The sequence below is a fragment of the Culex quinquefasciatus genome, chromosome 2 (genome assembly GCF_015732765.1).
Source record: "Culex quinquefasciatus strain JHB chromosome 2, VPISU_Cqui_1.0_pri_paternal, whole genome shotgun sequence".
NCBI lineage: Eukaryota > Metazoa > Arthropoda > Insecta > Diptera > Culicidae > Culex > Culex quinquefasciatus.
The window spans coordinates 118,954,153-118,978,137 of NC_051862.1; the positions used below are offsets into that span (position 1 = coordinate 118,954,153).

The following is a 23,985-nucleotide window of genomic DNA, read 5'->3' on the forward strand; positions in this document are numbered from 1 at the left end:
ATTTGCACCCCAGCGCTGGAGATGCCCTTATGTGTTTGAAGCTTTTAATTGTGATTCTCTAATTGTGTTATTTCACTATGATCACTAAGCAATAATATTTAATTGATTCTTGACTGCTTCCCTTTCAATTCAAATTCATCCAAATTTAATCTAGTTGAAGTTCTTTCTGAAAAAAGTACACACACAGTCATCTTTTACGCCGATAGCAAAAGTCTTGAAGGTTTTGAGTTAATCATTTTTCGCTGTTTTTGGAAATCGGAAAAAGTTACTGACAGTATAATTTTTCCAACAAATAATCAATCTACTTAGAACTCAACATGCGCATTTTGTTTATTAATTAAGTACAAACAAATCTTGGATTAGTTTTCAAATAGACCTAAGAGCCAATGGTAAACAAAGCCTTTTTGCATCAGTATTCGACCTACTTACGAAAAATCAATTGCAAAAATGCTTAAGATTGTTCATCTACACGTCTTTCAAATGCCTCAAACATAAAATAAATTAAATTTTGACACAATTTGGCTTTTTGAAAACTCACCCGAGAAATCAAGTGTTGCATTTTAAATAATTGAAACGGACAAAAAATAGCAAAAAAAAGTTGCAACTTATTTTGAAATAATCGTTGAATATGTTAAATATATCGATTATCTTAATGTTTACTATTTTTCTACTACCTATCATCTGAGAAAGCAAATTATCGTTGAAAAAATCTCAAGCTTTCAGTACCATAAAAGTTTATTTTTCAAATATTATTTAAAAAAACAAAATTAAATATTATTCAACCGGTAAGAATTTTCTCATACTGTATGTCCCACGCCAATATGTCGGAAAGTGATTATCATTGCAAATCAAAGCACCTTAAAAAATCTCTTTGGAAAGGTAGCTTAAACGTCCTTTTGAAACATCCGTTCATCAAATTTTTAGTTTTTTCATATATTTTGATGGCGGCGCACGATCATTCATAAAGCTTTGTTATAGGTGAAAATTCTAGAAGTATTGCTTGCCCCCTTTAAATATACAGAAAATTTTGAAATTCTAAATAAATAAATAAATAAAATAAATTAATAATACCTAGATAACATATTTTCGACGTCACCGATATTTGAAAAAGACCCCTTTAGCGTCCTTTCCACGAAGACATTTTTTAGATACATTGATTTGTAATAATAATCTCTTTCAGCCATGGCGTGATGTATATGTACGTGTGAAAAAAATCTATGGAGCTTTAAAAAATAGTTTCGTTTTAAATTATTATTTAAAGAAACAAGGTGACTTTGGTAGAGACTGTGTTTCTTATAAATGACAGCCTAAAAGTGGGCAAATTGAAATTATATGTTGAATCCATCATCAAGGCCAGGCTTTTTTCAATGATTCATTCAAAAAAAAAAATAACAATTTTATAATTTTGATTCAATAACGTGTAAAACTTGTAACCTAGAAACTTTTTTTTCATTTTGCGATTCGAATTTATTTTCCTTGAGAAAAATATGACGCTTAGAGCGTATTTAAACGATCCTATTTGTCAATGTTTTCCAAATAATAGATAACAAACTTTTGAAACATTTTAAAATATGTGGAGTCGGAGTCGGAGCCAACAATTTGTTGAAAGCTGGAGTTGGAGTCGTTTGATACATGACTCGACTCCGCAACCCTGGAGTAACCCTCAAAAAGGGTTTGTTATCCTTGTGTTGACAGATAAAGGGTATATAGAACCCTTTTTGAGGGGTACTTCTGATTTTGAGTGTAGAAACCCAAACACCTATGACTCGATATTTTAAAGCATAAAATTTGGCATAAGTTTTTTTTCGAGATATTTGAGTTTAAAAACTGCAACTTGGATTGTGAGTCCAACTGTACCGAGACAGGACCCAGGCAGACGACTCCTACACCTGGACTGAGCTAACGACCTAACCTCTAGTTAAGACCGGGGCCAACATTTACTTCCTCGTCCGACGGAAGGCGTGATCAGGCAAATCTCGTCTCGAAAAATGCCACAGACTCTTTGTTTACACTTCGGCTTTGGCCCATTTACAATGTAATTTGCTTGAAATCTAGAGTTTTTTTTCTAAATAGGTCCTATAAACATATAAAAGAAAATAGTTTATAGGATCTGCTTTTTTTTAAAGCTGAAATTGTTATTGTATGCTATTTACCTGAGCCACGCATTTTAGTTTTTGACGATATTAAACTTCTTTTAATTTGTTTTAAATTCAGTGGAACTAATTGTTACAGCTCTCTAAACAGTAACCTTGAATGTTGTTTACTTTTAACTTGATCGAACACTCAGTGCTCAAACTCAACCCAATTACGAATCATCTCTGCGATACGGCTTTACGCAGTAGGCCTGGCGCTTGTGATGTTTCAATGCATTCCGATGCAATGGCGCACTGCAAATGTTAATAAATGACAAGGAGAGTGCTAGGCGTAACCAAACCTAAGGCACTCTCCAGGATCCCTTCGATAGATTGGCTGCGCTAGGGTCTGATTAGATTAGATTAGATTATATGGTCTGGGCTAGGAGCAAATTTTAAAATCATACATTTCAATGTGCTGTAACTGTGTAACTTTTTTTTAATGTTATGGGAATGGTTTTAAAGACATTGATGATTTGTTTTGCCCTGGGCCTTGTAAAGTCAAGGGGCATGATTTGATCCTAGTGCATTAGTTAAAATTTGGGTATACATTCTTTTTTATAAGCACTATGGACACCACTTCATGCTACGAGAACTCGCTTTGTCGCAGCCCCAGGGCTTAAGCGTTGACCGATAAGCTGTCTTCGTGAACTAGGTAGTTCTCCGATAGTGAAAATATCACAATTGCACAAGACACCGCTGCTTCTGTGACTTTTCACTATCACAATGTGGGATTTAGGTGGGACTTCAGGATAGTACAATTGATTTGTTGCTTAGCATTAGCATTTAAAATAAATCTGTATGCTTTTCAAATCTATTTGATGATAAATTTAGTTGCACTTGTTAAGTTAGAGTAATGCTGTCAATAAACTTTGATTGATGTAGAATACTAGGCATTCTTTTATGTCAAAATTTCCATAGAGTCTCGATCAATCAATAATGTAATGATATCGGACAAAATTCGTTGATCTGTTGAACTAACGGTTTTCGGATTATGGTTGTATTGACCATTGTTGCGAATCGAGGAACTACGGATCTTTTGACGTAAATGGTCATTTCTTTTTCAGATCGCGATTTCTATCCTATTTGTATATCAGTTCACAATTTTTTATTGTTTTTTGATAGAAGTAGTACTGCAACAGTTAAAGGAACGTTTAGTTTTGAACATTAAGTTTAGAGGATTTTAGATTTAAATTTAGATTTTCAATCCAAAGTGCAGGCCAAGTGCGAATGATGCTGATGATACCTCTTCAGTTGACGCTCAGGCGAGGAACATCCTGGAAGGAGCGTCACTGACTACATCCGTAGTCCTGTTAGATCATACTTGATCAAGACAGTATAGCTCTGGTTCCTTGCAAGTGTCCTATTTTCTTACCTCCACGTTGGCTTGGTTTTCATGATGACCTAGCTGGTGGCCTGTGGAAACGGATCGTAAACCTTTGACCACCGCGGGTCAAAGTCGAGACGGCTAAAAGAAAGGGGCGCGACAATGTGGGAAAGGGAAGTAATTTGTGATTGTAGACGGTATTGTTTTGATTCGCAGTATGTTGAGTCAACTGCTGTGGATGTACCTGAAACATCGCACAACGGGGGTTCTCTTCTTTCCATTTCAGCTACCACCTATCTTCTGTTTATTTTGTTTCACTGATTTTCTAACGCGGCTTCTGTTTACTATCCTCCATTTGATTTCGATTTTACTCATTTGATTCTCTTATTTCTCAACGCTTTTTCACTCTATTTTACCAATTGTAACAAACTGTCTGCTTTAACAAACTGTCTGCTTTCCCTTAATTTGGCAGCGATGTCAATTTTGTTTATCATGACCCTTTTCTTTATTTATCTATTTGAATAATTTTTCATCTGCCCTATAAATTGCCCTAAAACAAGCTAAGCTGGTTTGTTACCTCTATTTATTAACTATTGTTAATTTCTTACTTCATACATAAATATCTTTCTTTTACTATTGATACTTCAAATAGTATATTTCTTTCACTGTCCATTGTTTTCATTCTTCACCCTTTTCTTTAAAAACAAGTGAGGTTTGAGCCCTTACTCAATTTATAGAATGGTTAAAGGATTAACACAAATATTACTATTGTATTTTTGGTAAACTTTTATAACATGCTTAGGACCAAAAATTGTAACAAAACACCGCGACAAAAGAAATAGCAACAGATAAACACGACTTAACATTAGGGAATATTTCAGGAAAAAACAATACACAGTAAAAAAAACAACTAGTTTTTGAATTCAAACTAAAATAAAACAGTTTTTGTTTTAATGAAAATTGATAGGCACACAATAAATGGTTAGGCGCTTATACTTACATCAAACCCTACGTAATGTACCACCCCCGGCCGAGTTAAAATGCGTAACCGGAAAAGAAGGTGTGCATGCCTGGCACGAACACTCAAAGCGTGTTCTAGCGTGCTGCTCGTACTGACTCAGAGCAAGGGTGAGATGTAGGTGTAAGGGCAGTGCGTGTTCGTCGGGAACCTAGTGCATAAGATCGGTCAAGGCCCGTTCTTACACTGAAAATTGCGAATTGCGAATTAAATTTAGATTTTCAATCCAAAGTAGTTAGCAAATGAATATTTGGACTTAAATGAATAATTGAATAAGTTGGACTTATGAATAACACACAACTGTGCATTTATTCTAGAATCAGATCCATACAGCGTCAGTGTTTATTTGGTCGAAGTGTACTAATTCATTGGCAGATCTGATTCTAGTTGTAATGTACGACAAGACTACTGACGGACGTGACAGGACGAGGGTCCAGTTTAGAGGTTTCAACATCAACGATGTGCGGCTGGACCACCCTCCCAAAAAAAAAAAAAAAAGACATTGATGATTTGTTTTGTGCCTATTTAGCATGTTCACATGCTACATACATCATAAGTAGTAAAATCATGCCTTATTTTCACCTAATAACAATGCCGCATTTTTTAGGGGCAAACTGTATACTTCTGTGAATAACACCGACAAATCAAATTCCTGGACATTCTCAATTCGAAGGGTTTTCACAAACTTAAAATAAAATTTGTTTACAAACAAAAAAATATGTTTGTATAGGTTTATTAAAAAATATCATTTTTTTCTCAAAAAAACTTGTTGGTTTCTCGCACCGTCATCATCACTGACTGCGCACCACGTAGCTTGAATTGGAGGGGTTTCGTTAATTTTATCGTTCTTATTACATTTTGTTTTTCCATCCCTACGCGTTTGGGAGAAATATAAAAAACTGAGACAAGGACCATGCATTGCTTGTTTCTTTGTTTTGAATCTGCTGCTGCTGCGCTAAAATGGGCCAAAATAGTATATTTACACCCAGCGTGATGGCGCGGCGACACAGCAACGACGACGCGAGTACGCGAAATTCTTTTGTGCCGTGAGCTTGGACTAATTTGGATCTGTATTCATCTTCTCTTCTTTTTTTTCTTTTATTTGCAGTACATCATCAGCATCTTCCCAGCTGTTGTGCGGTTCGGACGCTGACGAGCCAGCAGAGTGTGCGAGAGAGAGAGAGGGAAAGAAGAAAAAAAATAAACCATGTCTTCGCAGCCGTCCAGTTCCGCTGTGCGAGCGTTGTCACTGGAGTACAAAAGCCTCCAGGAGGAACCGGTCGAAGGTTTCCGCGTCAAGCTGTTGAACGAGGACAACCTCTTCGAGTGGGAAGTGGCCATCTTCGGCCCGCCGGACACTCTCTACCAGGGTGGTTACTTTAAGGTGAGTCAAACCCGACCACATTACAATTTGCAGGAAGAAAGCTCAGTCTTGCTCAGTTCCTGCTTCCGGCACTTCTAACGGGGAAAACGTGCAACGAGAGTTGTCCTAAAATAATTCATCCTAGTTCAATCGCCAGTCAGTGTGTTGTTACATATCGTTTCCGAATTGGCTGTTGTTATTCACCTTGGCAATCGAAACGAAACACATCCGCCGTCACCGCCGACGTCGTGATCGTGTGTTTTCGATCTTTAAGTTTCTCATCACCGTAGGGGAGGGCGGCGTGAGAATTTTGACCCCCCTGTGTATCATGGGTACTAATTGCTCATTTTTTTTTTAAATTGATATTCATAACTTTTTGAAAGTCTTTTGAAAAAAAAAGTATTAATTGAAAAGTTTATTTTAAATACCCATCCAATAGTGTTCAGGAAGGTGATTCTGGAAGCCATTTTAAACCAAATTTACAAAATTCGAACTTTTCTACAAATTCTACTCTAATTTTGATATCAGTGTTGGCAGATAGTTTTGCACGGCATTATCGAACGATCCGTAAACTGAATTCAATTTTAATATTTTTTATTATTTAAAACTGATTATCGGTAGAATGAATAAATGAATTTTGCTAGTTTTAATGGTCTAGTTTGAGGTTATGAAGAACAGCTTTTATTTAGTTTTATTTTCTTACAGAACTATTTAGGGTCAGTACAAGAATTTTGTTCCTGATTATCGACCCAATCCTAAGCGGGATAGTCATCTGGTCCCATCCAATACCCTCAACGGATAGGTCCTATCCCAACACAAAAAGAGTTGGAAATTTGCTGGTCATTGGGAAGTCCTTAATCCTGTGAACAGAAGTGATAAATTTTATCTTAACATTCTGGTAAATTCCATGCCACTAGAAAAATCTTTAACTTAGAGCTTCCAATTTACTTTCACAAACAACGAACAAGATGGCTACAAGTTATCCAAATGAATTTCGGTAAATGATCTAGGGTTTTTTTTCTCAAAAATTATCTTCCCTAAAAGAGCACTCAGCTAGCAAAATTTAAACTTAGAAACATGTACCCCCCTGTAAAGGCTTATAAATTGGTCTCAGTTGAAAGGTACTCCAAATCTCTGAATTGTATCATCCATGGAGCAGTACTGTTGAATTCTAATAAACACTAAGGTCGTTGCCGTTACATACAGTTTGCAAAATATTTGCAAGGCCTAATTGAAACGAAAAAAAAAAATCGGTAAACCGTTCTGTAAACATTTTAAACAACAGAAAATCGGTTAAAACAATTATCGAACGAAGTGTTTGTGTACGGCACGGAGCGACGGCGCCGGATACCCATATTTACACAAAGAATTTTAGAGCGCCCACCGCGGGATTCGAACCAGCAACCACTGGATTGTGAGTCCAGTGCGCGGTCCGATTGATCCACACGGGTGGGACAAAACAACAAAAACAATTTTTGGTATTTTTGTATTTTTATAACCGATTCATCAGCAATACGTACCCAGTAAGTATATCAAAATTTCTGTTAAATTAAGAGGCAGTATTTGTAGATTTTGCTCGGTTTGTTCTAGAGGTCGTACCGAGGTGCTCCGATTTGGATGAAATTCGTTAGCTCACTTTAAAGTGCTTTAAAAGACCTTTTGAATGCACCTAAGAGAATTAGAATTGATAAATTTTTACGCAATTGGGAGCAATTTTATGATTGTTCATGTTTTGTGGACCTCAAACTTCAATGCCCGTTTTACCCCACTTCCCTTTGTCGTTGAGGGCTCATATTTGGCATGAGTTCATCTCATGTATCCAGATTTTTAAGCGAAGATGGTGTTCGAATTGTGAACGCCCGAAATGTCAGAGTCATGCAGTGGTACCAACATTACGAAAAAAGTGTGCCATGGCATGACAGCCACATTTTTTTCTAATGTTGGTACTACTGAGCGATATTGACATTTCGGACGTTCACAATTCGAACGTCAGCTTCTCCTAAAATCCTGTATAGACAAACAAACGCTGAAAGTTTCATCCAAATCGGAGCACCTCGATACGATTTGTTACACACTGGTGAAAAACTCGCTCTTAATGTTTATCGGTGAAATCGGTGTGTTTTTTTTAGAGATTTTGGAGATCACTGGGAAATGGAAAGGAATGTTAGAAGGTTGAGTGAAAATGTGGCTTCATTAAAAAGAGATGTAAAAGAAATCATTGTCAAATCATGCCAAATGAGTAAGATTTCTATAAAAAAAAACCTTTAACAAAAACATTGCTCGGCGGCAAAATTTGTGTCCCTACTTTCCTATGATTCAAAAGTTGCGGTGTTGTTTCTAAAACATATAAAAAAATAAATAAAAATATAAAATACGATTCTAGGAGAGTGATATTTCGATTCCATGTACTAAGCTTGCTGGGATTCCTATTTAGATAAAACAAGAGTGCACGCGGACATCGGTTTGTGAAAAAAAGTTAATTTAAAAATCCACAAAAACCCTTGTATGGGGGAACCAATGTCACAAAATGGCTTTTTTGGTCATAACAAAGGCCCCCACAAAGTGGACTTATAACAGAATCAAATTAGTAAAAAAGATCGAAGCAAGCCACGCGCGCGTTTTGACGTTTTGAAAATTTGCTCTTCGAATTTTTCTTTTTTTTTAATTTTAACAATTATATTTTTAAAGTGATATTTAAGTTAAAAATGTGAAATATCCGGAAAGATCAGAATCGGATTGGAATGCTATATAATATGAGGCTGAGCGACGGAATTTCAAATTGGTGGCGGTGGTTTAGTTGCCGACAGTTGAGCGCCCTCGGCGTCTTTGGCGTTGGATATTTGTAATCTGGAAGTACAGTGGCAGCTTTCTGGACGGCTCATCGGTTTTTCAGCTCAAATTGTTTATGGGAATCATACCTAGTTTTTTTTTGTGCTCGGAACCCATCATAGGATCTAGAAAAGTGGAAATTTTGATTTCGTGTTTTTATTATCGAGGTTTCCAAGATTCGTATCGTATCGTAATCGTGGAGGTAGAATTTGAGTCAGAATGGGCGTTAAATAATTCAAAAATGTGTTATTGTGAAAAGTACAGTTGTGTATTGTAGTTGAACAAGGTCGAGAAGAAAATTCATACACCATGGCCATGGCTGAATATCCGGCCCTGAATCGTGAAGGAAAAGCAGCAGCGGGTTTAAATAGCCCGGGCCCCATTAACATCGCATAGAAGTAATATCATCGCATTGCTGGCGCAATACATGCAAGGCGACTAAGGATGAGTTGGAGAGAAAAGCTGATATTTGGTGAGATCAATCCAAAACAAATCTTGTTAAATACGCGCTGGGTCTTTGTCATTTGACGAGGATCCGGAAGTTCTGAATAACGTTTGGATCAGATTGGGTGAGAGGCAACCACGCTTACCCCTACACCACGGTTCAAAAAAATCAAAAAAATACAAATAAAATCAATTTCCAGAATTCGGGGAGAATTGCTCTGCACATAACCAAAATTTCAATTTTACCGGAGATATTCCGGATTCGGTTGGGGTACCTCGACCCTCCTATATAACAAAAACTTCTCCGCAGAACAATGCCTTATATACTTATTAGGGTGGGTACGGATTTTGAAAAGTTCTCAGATCAAGTTCTGGTGTGGTTCCTCTTGTAGGGCATACCCATAGGGATTCACACGCCAAATTTCAGCTCATTTGGTTGAAAACTGGCTTGTCTCAAGCGGGTTCAAGTTTACATGGAAATTACTATGGGAAATTTTGAAATTTCATTCATTCGCTCCTACAGGCCTGGGGAAAACATGTAGAAACTTCTAGGATGGCCAGAAATGAGCGGAATCGTCTGGAGAACAACTTTTCCAAAGAGACCAGGTCGATTCGTCCAACCCCCATCGAGCTCAACGGCAATACATCCGGGGTTTTCGGAACCAACGGTGTTCCTCAGAAATGCATCAAATTTTCCTTAGCATGCTATGAATGCTTGCTGAACATCGCGACGCCACATGTCAACAGCTACCACGTGATTGTAAAATTTTCACCATAACATTTTTTTTTCTTATTTGGAGCTTTAGAATACAGCTAAATAGTATCCTGATCACCATGAATGATTATTCTATGGTTCAAAAAGTAATAAAAAGTATTTTTTTATAGGCGATGCTAGTTCACGTGGTAGCTGTTTGACATGTGGCGTCGCGGTGTTCATCAAGCATTCTTAGCATGCTAAGAAAAATTTGATGTTTTTCTGGGGAAAACGGTTGGTTCCGAAAACCCCGGATGTATTGCCGTTGAGCTCGATGGGAGTTGAACGAATCGACCTGGTCACTTAGGAAAAGTTGTTCTCCAGACGATTCCGCTCATTTCTGACCATCCTAGAAGTTTTTACATGTTTTCCCCAGGCCTGTAGGAGCGAATGAACGAAAATTCAAAATTTCCCATAGTAATTTCCATGTAAACTTGAACTCGCTTGAGACAAGCCAGTTTTCCACCAAATGAGCTGAAATTTGGCGTGTGAGTCCCTATGGGTATGCCCTACAAGGGGAACCACACCAGAACTTGATCTGAGAACTTTTCAAAATCCGTACCCACCCTAATACTTATAAAAAAGCTTGCAGTACGAAACTCCCGAAAAAGAACTTTGGGTTTTTGAAGATTGTTATTGATTTCAGCCATACAATCGTTAAATTTGCCCCTCAACCCCAAATTCCCTTATTTTCACACTTGGCTTGGTCTCTCGTATTCTCCTATTCTCCTTCTCTACTGCTGTTGCTGCCGCCGTTGTTTTGTTATTCTGTCTTTGCGGCTGCGAGGCTTGCGCTAGTCAATCAGCTTTTGGAAGCGAATTACGGCAATGATAACCTTGGTTGCTGCTACTGCTGTTGCAACACCGCGTTGGAACTTCCTCTCACCCTCGTGCGTGTCGCCGTCCTGTTCCGTCGCGACGCCAGCGACTTGCTCAGCGTGTTCGCCTTCACGTTTTATCGACGTCGGTCGGTCGGTCGCTCGCAGCAGGGTTGCCAAATCGAGGCATTTTTGATAATTTCCGGTGAAAAATAAAAAGTGTTGTCCACCAATAAATCTAATCACTTGGCTAATTGACAAATTAATAACACACAGGATAAATTGCAAGTGCGAGTTGGCAACCTTGCCACCGGATCTTTCTCACTATCGATTTCTGTTTTGGCTGTAGCATTCATAATCAGTTGATCTCTCTGGCTGGCGTAGCATTTAGTAACTCAGCTGTAATATACTTTTCATGGTATTTGAGCCAGTAGATATTGTTGTTTCTATTGCCTGTGAGTGTTTAGAATGTTCGTTACGTTGTTAAAGGAATTGCATGTACATTTCCATTCTGTTATGAACATAATGATTTTTGCATTTCCATGTAGAATATTAAAGAAGATACCTTAAAAATTTCTTTTGATCGACTTAGTTTCTAAAACTAAAGAAAGATTATAACTATAGACATGCAAGTGCTCAAATCGGCACCATGGGGAAAATCGCAAAAGTGTATGCAGAAAAACATCGTTCCAATTGTTCCTGATTTTAGGTGATTTTTTTGATTTTTTTTTCCTATTTACCCCTTATATACTTTCAAGTATATAAAACAACAACACTTCCCGTCTTCCAAATCCTCTTCCTTGTCCCTAGCGCGCTGGAGATGGGAGCGGTCGGGATGGATGGCTGTAATGGTGGTGAAAAACGGGTTCAGGTGGAGTTGGTTTTATTCCCAATTTTCAATTCCTAGGCAACTTGGGCTTAGACAATCATCACTTAACATGGCGAAATCCAGTCTGCAATCCGCTAAAATCACCGTCTCCTAGCGAAGCGATTTCTTTTCATCGCATTGCTAATAACTCATCAGGATTTACTCGGATCTTCTTGCACCCTTCGACAAAGTTGTAGGAAACTGAATTTCCTAGAAAAATCTCACACTTGGACCATTTTGGGCGAGACCGGCGCCACCTGCTGACACAATCCTAATGCGATGTTTTTCCCCGTACATTTTTTCGATTTTTTCCATATAAACTTCAACGATAAAGAGCGACCCTTAAACCTTACCCGATTCGACTAAAAATTGGCACAGTTACATATTATTGCCTAAAGAATCAAGCCATCAAGGCTCTTAAGATTTTCTAAAATTTTAAATTTTTCTTGTTACCCTAATTATCGCGCTCTCGCGAGAAAAAATTAAAAAAAAAGTCGTAAACTTAGATATTGCTTGAGACATAGTGCTTATTTGATTGCTAGCGACGAATTATGCCAATCACCATTTCAACCCTCTTCTTAAGATTTGTTGACTTCGAATAACTTAAATGTATTCATTTTTCAAACAGTAAATTGGTTGCGCTTTGACAGTTCTAAATTGAGGTCGCTTTGCAAACCACTATTCTGCACCCAGCTCAGAACTCTAGTAATAAGGCTTTATAAAGCGATATAAAGCTTTGAAGCTTAGAAAGCTCCTATTGGAATCCAATGCTACGAATATCTTCGTCCAGCCATAAAGTAAAACCTATACCTTGCTTTAGTAAGAAAGGCAAAAAGTAAATCGTTCTAAAAGTTGTTCGGGATTGCCGATCGATGTCAAATTTGTTTCAGATGCTCACTCATGGTCTGTACTATGAATGTAGGAAGAAATTTCAGATAAAATTAGAAACGAAAAATGTTGGCGAAGGTCACCAGGTGGGATTTTACCTTTTTTTAGGGATTTTTTTTTCTTATGGTAGGTTAATCAAACGGCTCTAACTCCAGAACCATATTATGAATCTGTATGAAAATTTGGGAGGTTGTAGAGCTCGAAAAATGCAATTTTTGAGATAAATAAAAGATATGAAAATGAAAAAAGTTGACCATATTTTCATTTGAAAACTGTGTATTTTGTTGAAAAGTTTGTTGAAATTTGCGCGGCAACTTGCCCAGGTTCAGCACACTAGCTTTCATCTGCATTCAGAAGAATCAAAATCGGATTCAGGGGAGCTGAGAACAGCGCGACACAAAATTTGGCAAAATTTTATCACATACGAACATCATTCGATCTCCACGGAATTTATTTTCTCAAAATTCGAGGGTTGGAGATAGGAAAGGGGAGAGAGAGTCCGAAAAGCAACTGATGTGTCGTGCTTTTGCTCCGAATAAAACCCCGTTCTTTTCGTGAATTCATTGTTTGTCCGGGCTGAAAATAGTGTTAATCAATTCGTTTTAATGTGTGCATTTGTAAGATCGTGAAGTTTCGCTAATTTCGTTTGACTCTGTGAAATAAATTTGGTTTTTCTGATGACCAAATTTGTTGCCGGAGACTAGCCATGATGGCGTCTGGCTGCAAAAGTGTCGACGAAGAGAAAGTGCGAGAGTTACCGTCGCGAGTGTGTGAGCAAGCGTGCGAATTTGACGTTTGCTAGCAAGAGAAGTAATCGACGAAGAGCAAGCAGCAAGCCGATCAGCAATCCAGTCTGGCAGGCTGGCCCAGCAGCAAGCAATATTTATTTTCGGGTGAGAGAGTTCTGTGTTATAGTTATTTTTCAGTTTTTTTGTTGCGATCTTTTAACGGGAGGATTAAATCAACTTACTGTTTTTTTTTTAAATCTATACTGGCGGTTTATTTATTTTTGACTCAAGTTTAAGGATCCCCCTTAAAATTTTTGTTTGTCTCTGAGCTGAAAAAAAAATTAGACTCGCAACACGTTATTTTTCTTTCCTGTTTTAAAAATCTGTCGATGGATTTTACGTTCATAAGCTCAGGTCGGCGAAATTCAAAGTCTTTAGAAACCGTATGCCGTATGGTTTATTTTGATTAGCATGAATCCTTTCTGGTTACGTTAGTTCAGTACGCAGTCAAGTCTATAAAATTAAATTTGAATTTGACAGTTCGTTCAAGGCTAGGTCGCGGTCGTCGCGCAAGATTTTCGTTGCAGTTGTCGTCTTTTTTCCCCGCTCATTGTGATTGATTTTATTGTCTTCATACATACTTCTTCGGGTAAACATCTGTGATTCAGTATTGCCCTTGCTGGCTGTCCAAGAATGAATTCTCTTCATTTCTTTTCTTCCCTTCTTCATATATATTTATTTGAACTATCTAAATTCTCGTTAAATTATTCTACTCAGTTATTATGGTCTTACAATCTCTTTATTCCGCTCTGCATTATTTCAATTAATAATTAATATTTTTTCAGCTGGTTATAAAGGTAATTTACTATATTAAATTATGCTCTTGATTATATTCATTTATTATATTACATTTTATTATATATTTTTACACTACACACAACACAATGCAAAAATAAACCGGTGCGTTTGGTACGGTATGTCCACGCATCCCTCCTCCCCTGTAGATTCTGTGGAATGTGTTCCGTTCACAGAATCCTCTCTGCGGTAAACACAACGTAGTAGGGCTGGCCGCTTTAATTTTTGTAATGCATTTTCGGGTGTTCTCGGATGTATTGCAATTATTAATATTGACAAGAAAAGTGCTTGGGGCGTTATCTAATCACAAGACTTTCCAGCATGCTTTCATCGGACTGGCTGCGTTTGTGTTAGATTAGATTAGATTAGATTAGATCAAAATTCGAGGGTTGGAGATAGACGAGTTCTGTCAAGATGAATCGATAGAGCGTCGAAAATCAATGCAGTGTGATTTTTTGGCGATTTTTCCGATTAATATTCATGCTGTATCGTCTTATTTACGAAGATGAAAATGACGTCCAGCCATAAAGTAAAACCTACACCTTTCTTTAGTAAGAAAGGCAAAAGACTTTAGTCCTGGATCTAACCCTGGAAAAGCAATGTAGCTTAAACCACTTATAACTAAGCCAGTTCTGCTCAGATCATTTCGCGATGTTCTACAAAGTTGTTCTCCATAAAAAAAAAAATCTATAAACAGCTCACACAGTATGTTATTAAATTTTGATCCAGTTTTAGATTTTTAGAACAATAACATGTAAAAAGTGCCGTTTTCCCCATACTAACGGGTCCAATATCCAATACAATACTGAAATCGAATGGGCATCTCGAATTCTGAACCGAATTGGCTAAAAATTTCAGGAGAGCTTCGGTAGATATGTAACTATGATATTCTGCCCGCTTATAAGATCTAGCTCAACTTTTTGCTTTTGTGACCCACCCTAATGTTACAGCTGGAATGTAGCAGCTGGACGTTTGTTTGCATCAGATTTCCTATCTCTTTCTAGCGAAAGTTTTTTGTCAGGCGACTTTTAGCTTTTCTTTTGACTGACCGCCCGATATGTCAGCCAACATACTTCGCAGGGCTGTGATAGTTCGAGCTCGATCATTGTTTGCATCAGGACACAACGCTTCCTAACAGGCCAGTTTTTTAGCATTCAGGCAAGCTTTTTATATTGACCCTCCTGAATCCGAATCTGCGTGTTGTTTTCCCAATTCTCAAGATGTTTAAAATGGCGTCCAATATGGTGGCTGAATGAAAAATCTAACAAAAAGGATTAAATTTTGTATATTCGATCAACAACTCAAATTCAACTTATTCCGTACCGCTGTCACCAAGAATTACCCCTAGAATGCTCCAAAGTTTTTGATCAAGAAGAATCGATGTTCCTCTTCTTAAGATTTTATTCTTTGTGTGTGTGGTTGTGTGTGTGCAACCAACCAAACGGGACCACGCGGCCGTTTCTTGCAAATTGAGTTGTTTCCATGTATTTTTTTTAGATCTACATTCTATACATGCAAATAACTCGCATAGTCATTTGGAAGGTGTTAGCTCTGCCGAGCTTCGGTGACCCATTTCTACGCTGGCTAGTCGAGCGCGAGGTACTTCAGCTTTATCGACAAGCCCCGCCCTGAAGAACGTTTGCACCAATCAGATTCAAACGTTATTTAGAACTTCTGAACCCTTGTCAAATGGACAAGGACCCAGCGCGTATATAACGACTTTGATTTTTCGTTCATGTTCAGAGTTTCAAGATTTATATTTCCTATACTTTCTCGTTGGGAGCAGATGGGAATCGAACCCAAGACCATTCGCTTACAAAGCGAACACCGTAACCAGTCAGCCACGGCCGCTCCTCTTCTAAAGATTTTATTCTTTTCTCTTATATTTGTCATTTTTTTGATTTTCTTTCAGGCCCATATGAAATTCCCTCCAGATTATCCGTACTCTCCGCCGTCTATACGATTCTTGACAAAAGTATGGCACCCGAACGTTTATGAGGTAAGATCAAAAAGCCTTTAAGCCACCACTACCGTGTCAGTAACTTCTACCGCCATCCTTGCTTTCTTCGCCGCTATAGAACGGAGATCTGTGCATCTCGATCCTGCACCCGCCGGTGGACGATCCCCAGAGCGGCGAGCTTCCGTGCGAGCGGTGGAATCCAACGCAGAACGTGCGCACCATCCTGCTGTCCGTGATCTCACTGCTGAACGAGCCCAACACCTTCTCGCCGGCGAACGTGGACGCGTCGGTCATGTACCGGAGATGGCGGGACTCGCAGGGCAAGGACAACGAGTACCCGAACATCATAAGGTGGGTTTTTGTTTGAGGCTTTTCCTTCAGTGGATCAGGTGAACATTGGTTTTTCCGCTTTCTTTTTTTTAGAAAACAAGCCCAGGCTGCCAAGGCCGAAGCCGAGAAGGAAGGGATCGTTGTTCCGACGACGCTGGAAGAATACTGCATCAAATCCAAGACGAAACCCAGCAGTCAGGAACCACAGGTTAGTGTACCACCGACTTGTTATTTTTCTCTCGTGTAAAAAATTGTTAGGTATTTGAAAATTTATTGCTTTGTGGAAACTGGTCAAGTTGGTCAGGGGGAGGAGTTTAGATCGCCCACTAGTTGACGAACAAGAACGGTCTACGATTAATCGATTTCGTTACCTCCAGAAACATTTCCATACGTAGTACCTTCTTCCAGCACGTCCTTTTAGGTATGTACACGTGGAGGTCACCATACGATATGGAGTCACAAATCGACAATATTTTCGTCGACGGCCGACACTTCTCGGACATAATCGACGTCAGAACCTACCGTGGCGCGGATCTCGACTCGGCGGACCACTACCTGGTGGTGGCAAAGCTACGCCAACGCCTGTTCGAAGTCAACAAGGTTTTGTCACCCAAACGGTATATTTTAGGACTGTCGATCAACTGGCTACGAGGGCGAATCAAGAAGAAAACTGCAGCTCGAAAGAATGGTTTGACAAGGTCAAGGTCTAGGACACAGAACAGCTACCGGAAGAGTAGAAGGGGGAAGTTATATGCTTGATTAAGGAGGTTGAACCAACAACCTCTTCCTGGAATTTGTCTGTTTAGTTTGGGAGATACACAATGGAATTGCAGAGAAGCAGTTCAGAACCGAGCTAACTGGCATAGCATCTGGAGAAAGCTCATAGTACGGGATTGTCTGCAGGTACTGGTATCTTGGCGGGTTCATGCAGCGGTTCTCCTCACAGCAACGGCTAGCGCGCTACGCCATATTGACTGCTGGATCGGTCGACACGTTCGTGCAGGGCCATCGGGTTAGAATCTGGTACTCCGTAAACTCGTGCCGGTACGGAGAACGACAACTGCAAGCGATTCGGGCGTTCGATCACACCCCTGGACGTCTTCTTCCATTTTTGAACCGGTCGTATCAGAGGTAGTTCCGGCGGAAGGGCACTCCTTGGCGACTTCCTTGGAGAAGAGGCGCCTCTTTGACGCTGATGCTACTCGGCGCAAGCTTCGTAGCAGAGACCACAAGTGCGACTTCTAGCCGGGTATGTTGCTTGTGGGAATTACCGGCAATCGATCCGAAATTCCGAAATGCTTGAACCCAGGAAACAAAAGACGAAGATAGAGGGATTCTAATAACAGATACTAATAAATTGCTCGCTGGGTCGTCATATGGAGGCCGAAACAGGAAAGCGTCCGCAAATAAGCCAAACTCCTTAATTCGTCCCAACTCGTCTTAAAATTGTACCTGAAGCTGTACAGATTCGCTCAAAATCCAATTGGAATCGAGCTTCACTTACCCGTTTGGTTTTCTAACCAAACTTAGAAAAAAATCGAATCTACGCTCAGAAGGATAGGATACTAACCGACGGCAATTTTGCCGCCACGAAGCCTCACTCTCTCGGTTCTTCGTCGGTTATTAGCGATCGGATTCGACGGATTGGCCTGCTCATATCGATCGGCTGAACTCTCCTTTAGTTGTCTCATCTCCCCCCCCCCCCCTCGTGGACAATTGGCCACTTTGAAACCGATTCCGGAAAATCTACTGATTGTATGGGAAAAGTAACGTAAAACCAGATTTTGAACACAGGAGGCTGAATAAGCAAACAAGCTAAAAACGTCAAGAAACGAAAAAAAGACAAGGCGAAGTTAGTCGGGCTTAGCTTGTTTAATATATTTAACCATCTACTTATAGTGTGCATTCAAAAATAATCATTGCAGATAAACCATGCAGGCGTATATAACATGAACAACAATAAATTAACGGTAACACAAATACATGAGCATGAGCATGAGCATGAGAGACCACCCATGGTTGCGCCTCCGTTGCTGACAGAACCTTAATATCATTGGGCATTTTCTCCGAGTACATCGGCAGGTTCAAGACCAAGTAACCCTCGTCAGTTACATGATCTCCAAGTATGGAGTTTAAGGAGTTGTTTTTTTTTGTTATACAGTAGTTGTTCGGTAACTGGGCTGAGAACGTAGCCCAGTCACCGAATGCTGCTCGCTAACTGGGCTGAACGAAAAATAACGAGGGGACCACCGATGCATAATATTTTCCTGATGAAAAATAAAAATTAAAAATACTCAAATTTATTTACAATGCTTACTTTTCATATTTCTTTAATTGTGACTTGAAATGTAATACATGTTTGAAAAAAGTTTTTTTTATTTGTTGAAAAGGCTTTTGGCATCCATTAACCCCTCGTTCATTTCGGTTTGTTTTGGTTTTTTGACGTTTGTCTGCTTTTTAACTGGGCTACAGCCTAGTTATCGAGCGCCCAGTTAAAAAGCAGCCCAGTTAAATAACGCCCAGTTACCGAACAACTACTGTATATTAGTTATTTAACGATCCTCGGTCCCAACCTGGTCACAGCACCTAAAAGGACCTAATAAAAATTAGTTACGAAGAAAAAAAAACCTTAATGCACTACTGATCATAGGCTTCGACTACCAAGTGGTGTTTCCCTTATCAACAGCATGTATGAATGCGCCGAAAAGATAAAACACCATGATTGCCAAAACTAGATCAGTTGCGAATAGGTAACAGTCATTGGCCACCAACGGTGCCCGCCATGTCAGTTTGTAGATCTCGATTTTAAGGGACGGGAATGTTAGTTAGCGCAGGTTGCTACTAGGGCAGCTGGTTTGCCCTGTGCTTACACCCCACGAGCGCCAAGAATCTGAAAATGTTTTAGTAGGATAGGGTGTTTGGTCAAGATTCATTATAGACGATGACGATGCGACCCAAAATCATAGCGTTTGTTGAACAGTATTATGTATTATTCTCAAGGCAAGCAACCGGATGCTGCGGATGAGACATTTCCCGTTTATCGGTTGTAAAATTTTAAATGAAATGGTTTAATCTTAGACAGCATGCTGTGGACAGATAGAACCCAAATCATTTGTAATTAAAGAATGAAAAATTTAACAGTCTGACTTTTAAATTGAGATGTTTTTACGAGTTTTAAAAGATTGATGTTTAGTGAGGTACTGATTAACGAAGCGAACGACGAGCTGAAATGGTATCCTAAGGTTTTGTTGTTGTTGCACACCGACGACGAACGCCAAAAATCCCGCGACCCGGCAAAAAGGCATCGCAAATCGAACTCAATTAACGTTAACTCCAATACACATGGAAAATAGACATGCCCAAATAACAACATATGATTCAAGGAAACTGAAAGGTTACGTTATAAAGGGAAAACTAGTTCCCAAAGCTACCATCTGATGGCACCACTTTGGCAAATAATCCCCCAAAAAACTTTCATTGATTTTTTGCTGCAGCCTAGGAAGTGCCTTCTTTTACGTCTCGAGCAATACTGAGCAGGACCATGCGACGAAACCATTATTTATCATTTTTGTGCAGGCAGCAGCAAGTTTTTCGTCAAAATGTGGTAGACCCAAAGAGCAAATTACTTCTGGTATTCTGCCTCTCTCATCGAGTCCGTCCCATATGTAAAAACAGCAAGCTTAGAAAAACGCTTGTTAAATTTGTCCCGCCCACAAGGCTAAGTGTTAGAATTTTACGAAAAAGTGGATTTTCTTAGGTTTTCTAGAACAAAGTATTAAATTTTATTGGGTTTTCTGATAGTTTACATGATTTCGAACCAAACTGCATCATTACATCAAAATTGACGAAATTACATATGGGACGGACTAGCTTCGAGCGGCAGTATTGCACCAATATGAAGCCAATATTGGAGTCCATACGGTACGCAGCCTAGGCGTACTACGTGAATATTATGCGCGTATGATATTCAAGCTGATATTAGTACTTAGATGAGTGACCGCTTGGGAACGTCGCGTGTCGTTGGCATTGTCCCGCCCGTGTGGATCAATCGGACCGCGCACTGGACTCACAATCCAGAGGTGCCGGTTCGAAACCCGCGGCGGGCGCTCTAAAATTCTTTGTGTAAATATGGGTATTCGGCGCCGTCGCTCCGTGCCATACTTTCATACACTTAGCAGCCCAGGGCGGCGAAGTCCTTGTAGATAAAAGGAAGACACTAGTGGTGGGTACTAGCAATGGTGGCCGACAGCTATAAAGTCAACTTCGTTCGTATTATGTGCGTATGATACGCCGTATGCGATGTACTCAAAGTCAATTATGGTTAGTTTGAGGTTTGCGGGTAGAGTCGATTAATGAAAACCAATTTCTTTGCGCTTTACTGCCGCTCTACGCATAATTGCTACCTAATAAGCTACCTCTCCACCAAAAATGAGCAAATGTTACTTCAGTAAAGTCTGTTTAATAATGTTTTCAAATAAAGTAACATAAACAATATCTCTGGCATCAGCGGTGCCTGTTTTTATATCCTTGTCAACCTGTCAAAAAAAGACTACATAAACCTCGTGACGAAAAAAAGCATCATAAAAAAGACGCCATGTACATTTCTGGAGTTTTGTTTGAAAAGGTCCAATAAACCAAATTTTCAGTTTTTGCTTTTTGGGTGTTTTTTGATACCCCTGACTCAAGGCGGTTTAAAAAACACCCAAAAAGCAAAAAACTGGAAATTTGGTTTATTGGACCTTTTTAAAAAAACTCGAGATTTGCTGACGAAAAGCGAATCATAATAAAACTTCCCCTCCGCTTGCAAAAAGCGCCATGCACATTTGGCGAAGAAAAACGAATCATAACAATCGATTTGTGTCATTTTTCGACCATCTGGTAGCTAACTTTTAGAATGATTTTAGTCGTGTTATTATGGCAATTCTTCAATTTTTGTGCCAGTCGAGCAGCGATACTGAGGGGATGGCTTTGTTTCAGCTTGATCAACGCATTCACTTCAAAAGAGACTAACGCTCTTACTCTCTCTAATTCTTCTTTCAATTGCAGCTCGACATGACAGACTTTTACGACGATGATTATGATTTGGATACCGAGGATGATGACCAGTCGGTGGAGTCGTTTGCCGACGGTGATGACAGCGGCAACGGTGAATCATAACAGACTAACTGAGCTAGTGTTAATTTGGTTTAATTTACGATGTATTTGTAATAAACTAACAATAATCGATTAATGCAAAAAAAAAAAGAAGCAGAGAAACACTCTAAAATGAAAAGATTTATTACAACCTACAAAATGGATGCTGTCAAATCATGTTTTCCTTTAAAAGCTTATTTCCGAACAAAATTAAATGACATCCGATCAGAACCGTGTCAAAGCGATTCAAGTTTCGCTCGAAGAAATCACATTAAAACAGTTACATGGTTTACTTCTTCACGTGAAAGCATCGTAAGGTTAACTGTAAATAAATGAAGTTTAATTTAAAATACCCACACACCCAAATGTACTATGAATCTGTGTTTGGTTTTGGTCTATTGGATAAACGTAAATGAATGAAGCAGTTTGCTTGTGTAGATGCAAGTAACGATTAAGCTCACAAGACAAACAATAAAAATGATACATCAGTAGTTAACGTTGGCCATGCTGGCCAATCAGAAAGAGAAACATATTGTCCAGATAAAACTCAATCATTCAATCGCGCCCTTATCTTGGAATTCATTTGAAATAGACCGTAATGTTTTAATTGTTACAATATAGTTAAAGCAAATTTCACCATTGACCCGCTCAATTTCGACCATTTTTGTTTCGTTTTATGTAGTAATGTTTCCCCTAAAGTATTTCTTCATGCCTTGTTCCATTTTGTACAATATTCGTTTATTTCCCACCACAATAACACAAGTCTCTGATTCATTTTGTTGATAAAGTGCAGCGAATGTTCGAAGCAATATTAAGTGGTAAAATATTCGTGGCAAATAACATTGAATGAATGTTAGGCTACCAGACAAGAACATCAACAGATAACCTATCCCTCCTTCCTACCACCCAGAAAAAAAAACCACGAATCATCTCAATCCTTTTTCTCATAGTAAGTAGAGAGAGACACTAAGTAAGATCGCGTGAATTCAAATTTAAAGCAAAAATAAAACCCCCTAGCGACATGTTCCAGCGGTACTTCATTTTCTTCTATTTTCGTTTTTTTTTATTTTAGTTTTTTTTGTAAACAATATAGCGTAGAGTTACTAATTTTACTTAGCCAGAAAATAAACAAATTATTTTTTTTACATACATCAAGTCATAATATTCATTTGTATTTATGAAGAAAGCCCAACCGTCCCTGCGTTTTTGCATAACATGCTTATAATTTTAAGGTGGCTCCATACCTTTAGTGACGTGATGGGAGCAAGGGCGTCTATGCAAAGTGTCCCTTCACACGCTACAAATTTTCCGGCGTTTTTGGGATGGGGGTGGGAATTCATTTTGTTATATGCGCCGGAATTTTTGGACCATGTTGCCTGCGGGTATGGAGATCATAGGGAAAATCTCGTCGGTGTCCCCCAAATAAGTTTCGCTTGGAGTTGGACGGTTTTTCTAGGATAATATTTAGAGCGCTTAAGTTTCTGTTTCATTATTTTTCTAATTTAATTTCTAGGTGGTCATTTTTTATTCTTAAGTCTTAATTCTTAAGTCAAGAAAACTCCTTCTTATTTAGCCATTGTTGATTTAAAATCGATTCATTCAGCAGACAGCCGGCTTTGCGGTAAACTTTACGCAGGTGGCCTGACCAGTGAAAAGATTGATGGTGAGAGTGATCGACCCAGCATTCTTTAGGATACTTCCGAGTGACTAACTTTAAATCCTTCCCAATGCGTCATACATAACGTTTGAATACTATGGTTTGTAACAATTTTCGTTTGTCAATTTTTAGTTTGCACTTTCTATCAAACCAAACGTTTGGTAGTGAGTGTGAGCGCAGTGTAAAGAGGGTGTCAAACTAAAAAATGACTCCGTTTTGGTGTCAAACCATCGAGATTTCAGTGCTACTCTATACGCCAAAATGCGTGAAAGTTCGATGATACTAGCGAAAAAAGACGATATTTTCCAATCCTGCCCGAAAAATTACCTGGAATCGCTAATTTTTTCGCTGGTTTGGAAACCGGTAAAAAATTTACCGAACTAGTAAAAAAAAATACTGGTTTAGTGAACATTTTCAATGTCTAATGAATCAGTTTTGCCTGAATCAGCGACTTTTGTTTGCAGGATCAAAAAAAAAAAAAAAAAAAAAAAACAGCAGGTTTCCAAAATCAATCAGGAGAGTTTTCTGCTGGTTTTGGGTGACAATGCGCTAGTCCAGTGCAAATTTTTCGCTGTATCAGTAGTTTGTTGCGCTGATTCAGCGTTTTATTTTGCTGACTGCTTTTTCAGACCGCAGCTGCTTGTGCCAAAACGAACCAGAAGATTGCTTCGCTGGTTTCGGTAGAAAATCCGCTGGATTGGAGACTGTGCCAAACGATAACACAATATATATAGTTTTCAAAACAATACTGCTTGTTTTGACAAGTTTGCAAACAAATTTCCCTTCATAATAGGGTATTTTGAACAATTTTGACTATTTGTTTCATCAGTTTATTTGTTTTTGAGCAAAAAAATAGCCATTTGAAAAAAAAATGTTTTTGC

At 38.8% G+C, this 23,985-nt stretch overlaps 2 protein-coding genes across 2 annotated transcripts in view; both read left to right on the forward strand.

Moving 5' to 3' along the window:
* Nucleotides 1-5,630, forward strand: part of LOC119766291 (titin) — a 23,287-nt gene extending 17,657 nt beyond the window's left edge. Inside the window, exon 2 of the mRNA XM_038250743.1 lies at nt 5,586-5,630. Within this exon, the coding sequence (XP_038106671.1) occupies nt 5,586-5,630 (45 nt within the window). The remainder of the gene's footprint in view (nt 1-5,585) is intronic.
* The window catches only part of LOC6032459 (ubiquitin-conjugating enzyme E2 R2), a 26,183-nt gene extending 3,592 nt beyond the window's left edge, over nt 1-22,591 (forward strand). The window contains exons 2-6 of the mRNA XM_001843002.2: nt 5,586-5,861; nt 15,937-16,023; nt 16,103-16,335; nt 16,408-16,522; nt 21,361-22,591. Coding sequence (XP_001843054.1) covers nt 5,685-5,861; nt 15,937-16,023; nt 16,103-16,335; nt 16,408-16,522; nt 21,361-21,471 — 723 coding nt within the window. The 5' untranslated portion in view covers nt 5,586-5,684 and the 3' untranslated portion in view covers nt 21,472-22,591. The remainder of the gene's footprint in view (nt 1-5,585; nt 5,862-15,936; nt 16,024-16,102; nt 16,336-16,407; nt 16,523-21,360) is intronic.
* The last annotated feature ends 1,394 nt before the right edge of the window (nt 22,592-23,985 follow it).